This window comes from Larus michahellis, chromosome 2, assembly GCF_964199755.1.
Source record: "Larus michahellis chromosome 2, bLarMic1.1, whole genome shotgun sequence".
NCBI classification, from domain to species: Eukaryota; Metazoa; Chordata; class Aves; order Charadriiformes; family Laridae; genus Larus; species Larus michahellis.
Genome location: NC_133897.1, coordinates 53,838,972 through 53,854,070, shown reverse-complemented (window position 1 = coordinate 53,854,070; position 15,099 = coordinate 53,838,972). Strand labels below are relative to the sequence as shown.

At 35.5% G+C, this 15,099-nt stretch overlaps 1 protein-coding gene across 1 annotated transcript in view; it reads right to left on the bottom strand.

Annotated features, from left to right (window-relative positions):
• Positions 1-223: 223 nt before the first annotated feature.
• DPY19L1 (dpy-19 like C-mannosyltransferase 1) overlaps positions 224-15,099 on the bottom strand; it is a 46,710-nt gene continuing 31,834 nt past the window's right edge. The window contains exons 14-23 of the mRNA XM_074575462.1: positions 13,403-13,483; positions 12,524-12,625; positions 11,706-11,777; positions 10,216-10,265; positions 9,084-9,108; positions 7,850-7,969; positions 5,723-5,897; positions 4,681-4,780; positions 3,141-3,266; positions 224-2,152 (exon numbers count right to left, since the gene is read on the bottom strand). Coding sequence (XP_074431563.1) covers positions 1,996-2,152; positions 3,141-3,266; positions 4,681-4,780; positions 5,723-5,897; positions 7,850-7,969; positions 9,084-9,108; positions 10,216-10,265; positions 11,706-11,777; positions 12,524-12,625; positions 13,403-13,483 — 1,008 coding nt within the window. The 3' untranslated portion in view covers positions 224-1,995. The remainder of the gene's footprint in view (positions 2,153-3,140; positions 3,267-4,680; positions 4,781-5,722; positions 5,898-7,849; positions 7,970-9,083; positions 9,109-10,215; positions 10,266-11,705; positions 11,778-12,523; positions 12,626-13,402; positions 13,484-15,099) is intronic.

The following is a 15,099-nucleotide window of genomic DNA, read 5'->3' as shown; positions in this document are numbered from 1 at the left end:
GTATTTGACATTTTCCCACTGTCTTTTCACATATTCCTGCACTGATATTCCAAATAAAACGAAGGCTGGAAAGAGGTGTATGAGTTTGCTTGAATTATCTGAAGCACTTCCTTGCATTGTTTAGTGGAGGGTTCAGCTTCAATCCTATCTGCTGTGGCAACTGGATTAAACGTCAGTTTAATAGACATAAGAACAGAAATGTAACATCCATCAGAAACATGAGAACAATTTCCAACTTTTTCTTTTTTATTTAACCACATAAGTACATGTCAACAGTTGGCATAAACTTCATAAAAATACAGTACCTTTTTGTGCTGTAACACTAGTCACAATGTTTATATATAAAGATTTTTTTCCCCGCTTCCTTGAATTCAATTAACGTTTTAAAAAGTGACTTCCCAAAAGCCCTTTTTGTGATAGTTTCCTTATAGAAATTTTTTCCAAAATCTATTCTGTAAAAGTTAAAAAGCTAATGCATTTTCAGCCATTCTCCCTCACCCTCTCAATAAAACAGATTTTAAAAAAATAAGAAGTCTCAGAATACTCCTCAGTTGTTACACTACTACTTTTTCATAGATTCCCATTTAATTGATACTGTTACAGGCATGATGGATGCTATTCCTATAGCATCTAATATTGCTAGATGCTACTAGGGCTAAAAAGACCAGTCTCATCAATAGACTGATGTCTGAACAAAACAAAAACCAAACAAACCCAAAACAAACCCAGAACATGAATGATATACAGAGAAATATTAGACTTTAGAAGTCTTATACTGTAGAATCACAATTACTGTGATACTTGCCAATGGCAATAAACATACAAAAACTCTATCAAGTCAGTTAAACGACTAAAGGGTGTCCTTGCACTGGGTATCTTGGAAAGTGAATTCTCTAAATTCTTTATTACCTACAATATTGGTGTGACACCAAGATGACAGAAAAACTGCTGAACCAGACTAACATCGTTGGAGCAATTATACCCACACAACTGACTCTACCCCTATGACAAGTGGGTTAAATTTCATTTTTCTTTAATGCTGATGATAAAAATCCAGGCAGGATCTAATACATGGGGAAAGAAAAGAGGGCATAAATTTTGAAAGTAATTTCTTATCAAGTTAGGCGCTGAAGATCTAGTTAAGGCAGTGAAGGATTTATTTTAGTATCTTTCTAAGGCTATGACAGATTTTTCCTGAATAAAGCATTTTCCTTTAAAAATTTCATGTATATTATGCGAGCTTATTCTGAATGCATAAGAATGCTAAAAATCCTTGGACACTGAGAAGCTAAACTATTGCTCACTGCAAATATTACCTTTATTAGTCTTCTTTTTTAATATCAATAAGATTCCAAGAACATGCACCTAAATAATGAAGTTTCAAGTTTGCCTACAGACTTTTCCATTTCAAAAGCAAGCTTAAAAAGCATGTGTTAAGTGATTCAAAATGACAAATGTTCTTAATCCTCTCAAAGAAAAAATTGTATTTCTCTCCAATATGACTAGTGAAACTATGTGACTTTTAAGAGAATTTCTAGTACGACCTTGTCCAGAAAGGAGATGGGTAATGAAAGCGACATGAGAAATGTGATGCCAGATGCTATAGCACCATTCCTGTGTTCCTAGCTGCTAGCACCAAGGCTTTAAACAAACTTGCTTTGCTAAAACATTCTGACAGTCCCATTTCACAATATCATTGGTTTTGAGAATGGAGTTACTTCCCATAGCTACTTTTAACTCTTTTTGGATCAATGTTAAATAAAATGTGCAAACATATAATCATTTGCATAGCAAATCTCAAGGGACTGACCCTGAAATAGAAATCCAAACTGTTAGGTTTAAGATATTTCTATAATCAGAATTCACTTAAAATGGTAAAAAATAAAATACACATTTTTCCATTTTAAGTCTGGTAGAAAAGGTATTTCTGATTTAGAATTCTTATAGTTACTAGTTTAAAAAGTTGAAAGACTGATGTTTCTTTGCATTGAAATGTTATTCCTTTGGAATCCTCAAGACTCTGTAATTGCTATTTTCAAATACTGTGATGAAATACGGCCTGGAATCCTTGCTCATAAGGGTACATAAAGGAATTTTGCCGCTATTAGCAGGATCTTCGACATCCCAAATTTCAGGCATACTGCAACCAGGCCTAGAAAACATATGAATAAGAAAAGAGAAGTGAAGAAATGCCATCAAAAAACATACAGGTTGCTGAACTCAGTTTTATATCACCCCGCCATGAATACTTGATCACGCCAACTATATTTTATTTAAGTTTGTCTTTACACTAGAAATTCTTATCAGATTACAAAATCAATAAATATAGCAGTAATTTAAAAAATAGTACTGAGAATGTGTAAAATTTGTCTGCTTTTCTGGTTACATAATTAATAACAATTAATTTGGAGGAGAAAGCATACAAAACATCACAAATTATACAATATACATTACCAGAGACCCTTAAAACTTCCTATAAAATGGAGGGTGATGTTCACACTCCTAACATTTCTAAAGAAAACTTGGGAAATAAAACACCTTTTTAAAAAAAAAAAAAAAAAAGTAATAACGCCTTGGTCTTTTAATAACCAACATCAATTCCCTGTTCAGTTATCTTTCAAAGTGAGAATTAATGAGGCTTTCTTTATTTTGTCAAAGATAACAGGAAAGAAATAGAACAGAAATAGCAAAGAAAATAAAATAAAAAATCCAAACTAATAATGTTCTAAAGGCCAAAAAGATAAATAAAATAAAGGAAAGAAGCCTAGGATAATATTTTGGTGCTCAAACTATCCTTTACTCTGCACCTTTTACTCATACTAGGCTTTCATTATACACACGCATCTGTTCCTGCCACCAGAAAATAATTACTTGTTTCCTTTGTAAATCTCTTCTGTATTTTACAGCAAAGTTTAAAAATACATACAGCACAGCTTTTCAGGTGCACACAAAGACCACAAGGTTACTAATGTGGGTAAAGAGAATTATACTTATTAATATCTGGAGATGCTGGACAAAAATGTATTTTGGACACTTTAATAAAGCACAGATCAACATTTCAAAACTACTACTTGATATGAATCTTAGACTACATATTTGAGCAGCATATCATTCTTGTGAGAAGGACAGAGATTACTCACTTTTTTCTGCTTACACACAATGACTCTTCCAGAATGTAGTAATTCACTCCTAGTTTTATTAATTCTCTTTTTACTTCTTTTGCAGGTTTTCGACTGTACATGGAATACACTATTTTAGTTCTGGCCCTTCAAAAAGAGAAATATAAAAGTTAGCTAGCAACATAGCATGAAAGTGTAAGCTTTAACTTTAGACTGGACAGTAAGGCTTTTTATTTCACAAGACAACTAGGCTAAAACAAAGTTTAAATTAATAGTGCTATTTGCTTTAATGTGACTAGTTCTTCTCAAATAGAATGATTCCAAGAACAATCTATACAGCCCTTTGATTTCTCTGTAGCAGGAAACAACTTTGTAACAAGATCCATGGTTACGTGAACAGAAAATGTAAAGATGTCAAAGCAATGCATTCACCATATAATATTCAAGACTAGAAATGACCTTGCTTGATCTGGAAATGATCAGAAGAAATCATCTGCCCAGTCTGTCCGCCAAAGGTCATACTCATTGCCCTTGTTTGGACTTTTTTAAATGCAGAGTGCAAGACCTGATGTTCCGCCCACGCTGAATCGAGCAAAAACATCACTTGTAAACCATGATCCTGTTTGTATTACCCAGTAATATCCTCCTTTGATTGTGCAAAGCATGACGTTGTTAAATCCTATTAATTTTCTGATACTGTATCCTCTCCAGCTTATTTTCCCCAAACATGCCTTGTCCTGTATTTTTTTTTAGTTAGACTAGAATAGGAATAGAACAGAATAGAATATTTCAGTTGGAAGGGACCTACAGTGATCATCTAAGTCCAACTGCCTGACCAATTCAGGGCTGACTAAAAAAGTTAAAGCCAGTTAATGCCAGACATAGAACTAAGGACATAAGGCATGTAAATTAATCTCCTCCTTTTCTCCTTTATCCCTCTCTATCTTGTTGTTTTCTTGTTGTGTCTTCTTTTAACCAGTTTTACAAAATTACCAAAAAATGATGCTACAATATTAAAACTGAAAAAAGAAATTAATGACCTTTGCAGACAAATCAATTTCAGTTTAGAAAAATATCCTGATTTTGAAAATAACAAAGTAAAAACCTCAGTAATTTCACTACAAAATTTCAGTTCTAATTAGTCTTAATATTTCAATAATTAGATATATTATCATGAAAAAAATACAACCAATCACAGAAAGCTAATAGGACTAACTATATTGGCTATCTTGAGAAAAAAATCAAGTCTGTCTACAATGTCAGGAGTAACTACAATGAAGAAAGGATATACTATTACACATTAATTCCAATTCCATAATTACATCCTGATTTTTTTTGTATATAAGTCTGAAGCCATATCTATCCTACAGTATATCCTTTCTGATGAGCACAAATCCTGAAGAAATACTGCATGTGTTCTCAATCTGACTAAAATAAGAAATCAAGTTCTACGAGGTTTTAACAAATTTTACAATATAACGTGATGCCATTCCTACTGTATATTACCAACATTAAGACAATTAGTAGCAAATAAAAATATGTCCTCAACTTTGAAATTTACCTTAATCCTGCATCTTCATAGTGAGGATGATTTACAATAGGACGAAGCGTAGACAATTTAACACTTGCCATTGTAGGCATTGCTCCCGCAAAAACTGCATCTGAAATACAGAATGAATCATAGAATGATCTGGGTTGGAAGGGACCTTAAAGATCATCTAGTTTCAACCCCCCTGCCATGGGCAGGGACACCTCCCACTAGACCAGGTTGCTCAAAGCTCCATCCAGCCTGATCTTGTTTGACCAAAGGCATGTTTGAAACGAAGACCTGAGCAGTAAAAGCAGAGAAGCAATCTTCAAATATCTAAACAGTAATCCTGTAGAAAAACGTAAAGAAGGTAGGGTACTATTCTTTAAAAGGCCTTACATGGCACCAACAGGAGATGCCCCAAAATAACTTTTTTTTTTTTAAATCTTGAACTCAATCTAAGTCATCAGATAACTAAACATCTAAGAACAGAGATTTTAATACATCTTATTTTTCTGGAACGAGCAGAATGACATATTCATTATGACAACAAGTTTTTATTTGTCACTTCTTACACTATTGTTAAACAAGCAATGAAATCTCAGTCTACTTCAGCTGGAAAGTACTGTCATACTAAAAAGGTAACTGCTTTGTTTCCAGCAGGTTTTCTGACACTTTTACCCATTTTAGTAAAAGGACAGGTGCAACCACAACCCACACACTTTGAATTCTCTTCTAGCAAAATGATTATCACAGACGCACATCCAGGACTGGTGTCATTTAAGTAAAAAAGCTATTTTAATTGCACTTTGCAAAAACACTTTTGTTGTAGAAATAATACACCAGTGGTTAGAACCTCCAGACTGGTAGCCTGGAGTCTAAAAAGCAAGCTTTCAATGTTTTTTCACATGAGATAGCTTCTATATGGACAAGTATATGTCACTAAACCATGGCTTTAAGACAGTCCTAAGGCAAAGCCATGGATAGTAGCCATACTTCTGCACTCATTCATACCAAGTGCTATAGTTACATCTCACAGCAAATGGAGAACATCATACATTATTAAATTGTTTACCTTGTCTGGTATTGACTTTTATCCACTCTAAAAGTTCCTCCTGTGGCAAATTGCTAAATTCTCCCATGATGTTCCACTGCGTTTGAAGGTTTGCTGATCCTTCTATTGCCATCAATGCTAAAATAGCAAAGACCAATGTTTTGGGCTGGATTTTACAGAAGAGCCATCCAAACAACTGAAATGCAAGAATCAGTTAATTTCAAGACAACAATTCCCTAATGTTGTATGCAGGACAATTAATTTTTATTTCTCTAAGGGACCTAATATATATTACAATATGAAACATCTCTGCTACTGCTTCTCCTCTAAACTTCAATGAAACCTCATAAGAAGCATTCACGTTTACCGAATGTAGGGCATTACATTTGTAATTCTACAATAAAAAGAAAATTAACATTAAGGCAGCTTTTAAAGTTGTAGTTCAAACGTCAAGTTATGCAAGTAAAGATGATTCATTAGTGCTAACTGCACTTTTACAGTGTTTATCTGATATTTACATCAAGAGTTTCTAGCTGTAATATATGCATTAAATATTGTACCACAAACTTCCAAAAACATATCAGAAAGGAAGACTTCGGGGATATAAGGTTAATGTTGCTTTATATCCTACTCTTCCCTTTCTTGAACTGAAAAAGATGGCCTCTGCATTTTTCCTAAAGAAAGTTTATTGGAAGCTCTAAACAAATACTCATAAATACGTGAAATGTGGAGTTAAGAAGAAAGTATTACCAAATTTGCTATGTTGAAGTTTAGTTTGAGCAAAAACACTCCTTAAACACCCTCAGGGCCCTTTGCTGGACTCTGTTCAGTATGTCCATGCCTGTCTTGTACTGGGGAGCCCAGAACTTCACCCAGCATTCCAGCTATGGCCTCACCAATACTGAATAGAGGGAAAGGATCACCTCCCTCAACTTGCTGGCAACACTCCTCCTAATGCAGCCCAGGATACCACTGGCCCTCTTTGCTGCAAAGGTACGTTGCTGACTCACGTTCAACCTGGTGCCCACCAGAACCCCAGGCCCTTTTCTGCAAAGCAGCTTTCCAGCTGGTTGGCTCCCGGCATGTACTGGTGCCCCCAGCCATTCCTCCCCAGGTGCCGGACTTTGGCACTTCCCTTTGTTGAACTTCATGAAGTTCTTGTCGGCCCATTTCTCCAGCCTGTTGAGGTCCCTCTGGATGGCAGCACACCCATCTGATGTACCAGCCACTCCTCCCAGTTTTGTAGCATCAGCAGACTTGCTTAGGGTACACTCTGCCCTATCACCCAGACCATTAACAAAGATGTTGAACAGGACTGGACCCAGTATTGACCCCTGGGGTACATCACTAGTTACTGCCCTTCAATCAGACTTCGTGCCACTGGTCACACCTCTCTGGTCCCAGCCGTTCGGCCAGTTTTCAATCTACCTCCCCGTCTGCTTCCCAGACAAGGGACTACCTACCCTACTTTTGCTGCAACTGCAGAGCTTCTAAAACAGCTATTTACATACAGATTCAATCTAGTTCACTTCTCAAAACCACAGATACTAAAACATGGGAAGACAATTCTAAGATCTTCTATACCTGGAGAAAATCTAGTAACATTTTATGTTATGAATGATTTCAAGTTAGGAAAATTAGATTTGAGTTAGGCATATGACTTTTGATTTTTAAGGCTGAAATGTTTTCAACATGCAAGACTTAAAACTATACTTCTGGAAAGAATTAAATACACAAAAAATATGCAAGGCAGTAAGCTCTAAAGAGCTGTGAAAACACAGTGTAAACAAAATCAAACACTGTTTGGATAAAATTAATAGTCAATAAAAATCTTGCAATGGCATAGGAGTGTGTAAATACAGCAAAATCCAGTGCACGTCCCCCTATGTTCAAGCTCAATACACTGCATCTTAACTTGTATAATAATGCAATTGGACAAGTTGCATAAAACAAGACATTTGCTTTATTTGGGGAGAGGGGAGAATGGAACTTGTGTAATTGTATTTTTTGACAGGCAATATAATCTGGTTTATTTTTAACTGGTACACTCAGATTCAGGAATTAGACACACAGAAATTTGCTTTAGGACAAATATCTTGGTAATACTATAAGTACTGAGATAGCTACAGGATTAAAAAAAGACCTTACCTGTTTTGAACACACCAAGGAAGCCATAACACATAGATGTGGTGTCAAAAACAGTTTTAGTCTCATGATTAAAATTGCTAGGACACTGTATGCCAATAGCTGCAATGCATGGTATACCAGCTGCAAAACCAAACAAACAATAGCATAATATTTGCATACTTCTCATTTGTGTCTTAAAGATACAACTTCATTTTCAGTATATCTTAAATGATGAGCTTGTCTGAGTCATTTAAGCATCTAAGTCAAAGTAAAGATCTTCACATTTCAGATAGTGATAAGGACTTTCTGTTATCTTTTTTCTAAAGCGTGTGTAGTATGCTAAGGTATGGAACAACAGGAAGGACAAAGATTAACAATAAAACCAAAGGGAGATGGAGAAATGGCTAGCCATGCAAAAGATCCTGAAACATAAACAGGCAATACCGTAGGTAAAATTTATTGTATAACTTCTTTATAGAAGTGAGGAGACCTTGCTATTTAATACCTAAAATACCTAAGTACGAAATGAAAGAAGCAAATAAAATCATCCTTGGTACTCATACAACCACAGGCAGCTTGCTTTAGTACTGTCAAAAAAGGTTAAAAAGCAGAGATGTCGCTCACCACTCCTAACATTGAATCTGTGCTACTTGTGGAAGTGCTGTGGTAAATCATACAGGCGTTTTTGTAATCAGTGCAATCTGATTGATTATCATATTTTGAATGATATGAGCACAAACCACAAATAAACTGCTGTTAAAGAAGTTTTGTGCTGTCCTTGCTCACTCAATTGCAAATAAAGAAACCATGTAAGAAAGCTGCCATTCAATTATATTTTTTTTTGCATAATTTTATTAAAAGAACCACATGTAGAATTATTTTCATTATGGTATATTTCAATTCAGGATTTTAACATTATCTGTCACGTGAAGCCCCAGTAAAGGAACCAATCTCCTTCTCAGTCTATATGAGGAAAATGGAAAGTCCAGCATAGTTTCAGTGTCTTTCTGTACTGCTGCAGCAAAAGCGCAAAAGACTCTTGCACTGCCACCCCACCATTAGCTAGTATTTTTTCGTTCAACATTCCAGAGTTATTTTGGTGACATACCGGACCCAGTTTAAGACGAGGGAATAAAGATGCAAATACTTACCTTCAAATAAACCACATATCGGGATCAGACCATTGCAACCTGTACTTCGATTTTGAGTATTCAAATTAACGTATAAATAAAATTGTGCAGAAAAAGAATCTTACCTCACCATGGTTAAAACGTTCCTCTCTAAATAAAAAAAGAGAAAATCACATTATTTATGTACTACAGAAGCACTAGTTTTACTTTGAAGTCATCTATAGTGGCTCTAGACAACTGAACTAATCCAGTAAGCGAAAATCAGTGCCTGCACAGAGATTTTTTTCCCCCCTCCTCTGTAACAAGCTTTGAAATATATTGCAAATTAGTAACTATCCTCCTCAATCCCTATATCTATTTTGAAATCTGAAAATTAATTTTAGCAGTTTCTAATTGCTTCCAGGAATCATTTCATATATAGAATTGCTTATTTAGAGAATGAAACTTGAGTAGCATAAAACAGGCACAGCACTGCTACCAAAAAAAGAGTTTGCCATTTACTCAGGTACTACATAGATTGGATTTGGATTCTTAGAAGGAAATACAAATGTGAAAAGAGTCAAAACCTGTTGCTCTCCAAAAACATCTGTGAACACAGGATGCTGAATCCGGCTCACATCTGTTGAAATTTTGATAATGGCCATTAGACTATGGAAAGCAGAGATCATTGAAATGATTAGTGATAAAATTTAAAAAGAAAAAAAAAAACAGGAAGCATAAAGTTATGTCAGGGAAATGACAAGATTCAACTGGAATCAACTGATTGCTCTCAAGCACAGCATCAACAAGTGATGCCAAATGGCTCTGACAGAGCATGTATTACAGATGTTTAGAAAATCAAATCAATACAGTTGGGATCCCTTACTAAAGATGAAACACAGGTATCTTTGTACCTGGAAACACAGGTATCTTTGTAACCTGGAAAAAAATAATGGGGAGGAAAGAATTTGCATTCACTATTTATAGGAGAAAAGCACATAAACAAATACTGATTTAGGAACAGAGCAGAAAAAATAAATTATTAAATAGAAAATTTGGGGGTAAGAGGCTTAAGATGTCTAAAACTAAGTTTAGCAGCTAAACATAGTTTTAGACATCCTATAAAAATACCACATATATTACATCCAAGCCATTCAGTTACTGAACTATACATCATTTACCCTTCAAAAAGGACCAACATAATTTAGAATTCTGAGTTATCTAGGATATAGCAAACCAAATAAACTTCCAGTAAAAAATGCAGACGATAATATTTACCTTTCATATTGGCCTGCCTGAGTTAACGCCCACATAAGATATTTAATCGCCTGAAGAAAATAAGAGCCAATAAATAGTATGAATAAACTTTCAAAAGCATTCTAAAGCATTTTCAGCATTTGCTAAGTCAAGTTACACCTGGGTAATCTCATTTTGAGATAATGCTAAGATAAAGACATGCAATGTTTTAGCTAAAAATTCTTTTTGAGGATGTTTAATTAGCCACACAGTTAGCAGTTATCCCATCTGTTCCTGTGTAAACTGTAAGCTGTTTTTACACAAATTATACATAATCAAATTTACAAAAACAGTTATAAACTTCAGTTATAGTACTCATCAGCAAAGTGACAGAAATTTTTCTGGCGCTTAACAACAGAACAAGTTTTACAACGGACTCAGAACTGGACCTTTGCAAAAAATCTATGTAAAGAAAATACAGAATTTTAAGCAAATATTTTTGAAAACCTGCATTTTATCTAACTGTAATGGGTTTATGCGGCAAGGTTTTGGCAGCAAGGGATGCAGGGATGAATTCTGTGAGAAGAGACCAGGGGCTGCTGACACGGTATGTCAGACAGAGCCAGTTCCAGCCAGCTCCAAACCAGACCTACCACTGGCCAAAGCTGAGCGCCATTAGTGACACTGGTGGTGCCTCTGTTGATAACATGTTTAAGAAAAGGTAAAAACCACTGTGCAGCAGCTTTAACACAGAGCAGTGAGAAAAATGGGAGAGAAACAATGCTGAAGACATCAAGGTCAGTGAAGGAGGGGGAGCAGGTGCTTCAGGCACCAGAGCAGAGATTCCCCTGCAGCTCATGGAGAAGACCATGGTGATGTAGGTTATCTCCCTACAGCCCATGGAAGACCATGGTGGAGCAGATATCCATCCAGCAGGCTGTGGAGGACCCCACGCCAGAGCAGGCAGACATGCCCCTGAAGGAAGCTGCAACCCATGGGAACTCCACACAGGAGCAAGCTCCTGTCAGCAACTGCAGCTCATAGAGAGGAACCCACACAGAAACAGGTTTTCTGGCAGGAGCTATGACCCTGAAGGACTGTATCCTGTGGAAAGGGCCCATGTTGGAACAGTTCTAAAAGAACTGCAGCCTGTGGGAGGGATCAATTGAGCCTGGAAAAGAAGGGGGTGGGGATGAGGGAAAGGTATTTTTAGTTTTGTTTTTGTTTCTCACAATCCTACTCTATTTTTAATTGATGGTAAATTGAATTATCTTCCCCAGTTTGAGTCTGTTTTGCTGATGACAGTAAAATCAGTGAGTGATGTCCCTGTTCCTGTCTTGACCCAACTCTCTTTTCCCCCCCTCTGTGTCCTGCCGAGGACAGGGAATAAGAGCACAGCTTGGTGTGCACCTGGCAGCCAGTCAAGGTTAACCCATCACACTAACTTCTTCCCATCTCAAAATAGTGATACCTTGAAAAAACCTAAAAAAGTAAATTCAAGGTAAAGGTGATTCACTAAATCAATCACTTACCCTTTTGATGATTACCCCAAAAACCACCAGAACAACTGGTAATAGAAGAGTCTTTGTGTATCTTACTGGAGTCTACAACACAAATAAACTGCATTAATTGCTTTCCATTACCCTGACTTCAATGGTCATTTTAAAGAAAACAGTACAATGAGTTCTTCCTCAAGTAAAATGTAAATGTGATCATTTAACAAGAACAAATCAAGCTTTAAGAAACTCAAATCTAAACTCCACCCAGCGATCATAATAATAAGGTCATTGGTAAATTATTCCCAGTTCTTTGGCAAGCCACCCAAAGACTAAAAGTAGATTGTATCTCATCTGAATTTGAGTACTATAAGTTGAGTAACCTGTAAACGTTCTAAATGCATATTTAGATACCGATGAACTAAAAAAAGTCTACTAAAGCCGCATCAAGAATTTGAATGGGCATCAAAATCATTCGATGCTCTTCTGTAGTCTAAATCTACCACGCAAGACCTTTGCAGCTCTCAGTACATTTTCCATATACTCGAAACCAGTTACTGACAGCCACATAAAGTTTGCAGAGCAGTTACCTTTCATTTATCCCTGAGCAAGCACTTCTTTCATCCAAGCAAGCACATTTCTTAGATCCAAAAATCAAAACACTGTTTTGTTTGATTTAAAAGCAATAAACTCAGTTAAATTTAGCTTAAGTTCATTAATACCTCTAACTTCACAAGTAAGCACTTGAACTTATGATGGCAGTAGGAGGCTATGGCTCACAGATCTTTTAAGTTCTAAATTCAGATAAAACTAAAAGTTCCCTCTTCCATAATCATCTATTTTGATCAAATTACCTCTTTTTCCATGAAGTCAAACTCTGCAGCGCAGGTATACATTAATGTATCAAAATCCTTGTAGCCAATAAATTTAGATTTTAATATATTTCCTATATGAGCCTGGTAGGATATACAGAAAAAAAAGCTACAGTAAGCAAAACTGTTCTGTTTCCACAACAAAGTAGTTTAAATATATACGAGAAATATTTTTAATTAGAACAGAAGTTTATACCATTTACAATACCGTTTTAAGAGCATCAAAAATATATTTATGGTACATTAAATGACATCTTTGAGTGTAACACAGATTGGACGGTGTTAAATGAAGAGCAGAAAGCAGCAGAAAAAGGGTGTTACCATTGCAAATGGGTTCAACAAGAGTATAGTTTTGCATACTCTTATTTTAAGATACGAGCTTCCCATCTTTTGCCCCTTGATGCACATCTGCAGATAAGTTTAGGTTTTTAACAGTAGAATTTGACAATAAAGGTGCTGCAGTGAAGTGAGGAGTCCTAGTTACAAGCCTTTCAAAACTGTCTTAAAAAACTGTCCACTTTCAGAGGAAAGGGAACTAAGAAACTTAGTAAATAAGGAAAAGATGTTGGTAGAATATATCCGAAATAAACAAAGATCTATAAACCCACATTTAAAAACAAACACACAGAGCATTTACTAACTCAATAGTAAAACATTTGTCTTTTTGCAAACTTCAGTAATAACACCTCAAAGTGATAATATATAATGAATGAGAAAGCAAATATGCAATCGCTCAGCCATTTCTGCAAAACAAATCTTGGAATTTTAGGAAAGTATATCAGTAAGATGCCAAAATCAAAATATTAAGAATTAAAAAAATTTTGAAAGACACCACCCAGACACTCAGATAAAAGAACTTACATCATCAGCTATTCCAAATGCTAAAGAAGTCAGGTATTTCAAGGTGACTGTCCCAAATAACCAGGCACATCCTTCAATGACCTTAAACAAATATATTCAGAATAAAATAAACATGTCTCAACAAAGCTTTAAAGAAACCTTTTATGTTTTAAAAGTCTTATTAAATTTAGCTACTAGTTACAAACTCTCCCACATTATCACAAGTACAGTAATTTCTAACCAACTACACCTCCTAGATTTCAGTACACTGGGGTGTTTTTTTTGGTATTTTTTATTACAGCTGAAATAATTTTGTGCAACTGATTTATATTACAGCTGCACTGCTGCATAGGACGTCACTGTAGCAGAGGAGGTACCAAAGTTAACTTTAAACAGGGGCTGCCTAAATGTCAGTTCCACCTGTTTTGGACACACCAGTGTGCAGCGATTATTTCCCACCAACAGCCTCTCCATATTATCAGGTTGTACTACTCTGGTAATTCAAATCTTTGGAGGAATTTGCTGATTTATAGTACCTTCTCAAGATAATCTCAAGTTAGAACTTGAAGGAAATATAAAGAAAGTACATGCAATTACTACTTTCAGTTACACATTATGTTTATCCCTGAATCAGAAAGATTAAATTCTTGGCAATTTAGCTTAATCTGTCTAATTCTTTATAAAACCAGATCAACCAAATCGGACAATCTGTCTCAGTATCTTGTATCTGGGACCAACAGTAGATGCTCAGAGAGAATATAACAAAATACAAACTGATCTTTACCCTACTGTAACCAGGGTTTTTATGTCACGATGGGTTGCATCCAATCATCACATTTAATGGCTGCAAATGAACCTAACTACCTAGAAGGTACCTGATCCTTTTCTGAATGCCTCTATTATTTTCTTTTGCTTCCACAGTATCTTCCTTCTCCCTTACAAGCTTATTGCTGTTAGCATAAGGGACATTAAATAAACTATAATTATATCCTACTTCTATTCACTGGCTTTGTCATATTTACCTTTATTTTACAAGATATTGAACTCAAACCTATTTTCAAATCTCAGCTACTTAGTGATTCTATGTTAATAATTAATTTCATACTCTCCCTACTTAACTTTGATGGTAGTACATTTTGGGGGAAGGCATTCTACCTCTTTTTTTTTTTTTTTTTTTTAGTTTTTTTTATTTTTTAAGCAAGACACATTGACTGAGACTGCATGCATATATTTAGGATGCTAAGTATGAGCTTACAAAATAAAAAAATATTTTTGGCTTTCTCTGCAGTTCCTTCTCCATGACTTCCCTCATGTATTTTCCTTTTTGATGGCTGCTTAGTTATGAATTGATGTGTTCAGAGAACTTTTCGTAAGAATACCAAGAGTTCTCTGCTAAGTGGCAAGGACTTACTTAGGATCAATAATTTTATATACATACTTAGGGTGGTGGTGGTCTTCTTTTGAAACCCTACCATGTAATCCCACCCTTTCTTACCTTCTAACATTCACACTTTATCCCATGGAGCTTATTTTCTTTTATAGTTCCAGTTAGATACCTTCCCCAAAAGGTTTCTGAAATCCAAGTGCGTTACATTCACCCCGACACCCTTCTCTACATCCTTCAAAGAAGTCATACATTTGGGAAGTGTGACTTCCTTTCACAGAGGCTGTATCGGACCTATCTCATTATATTGCATGTACATATAACCTTAACAACT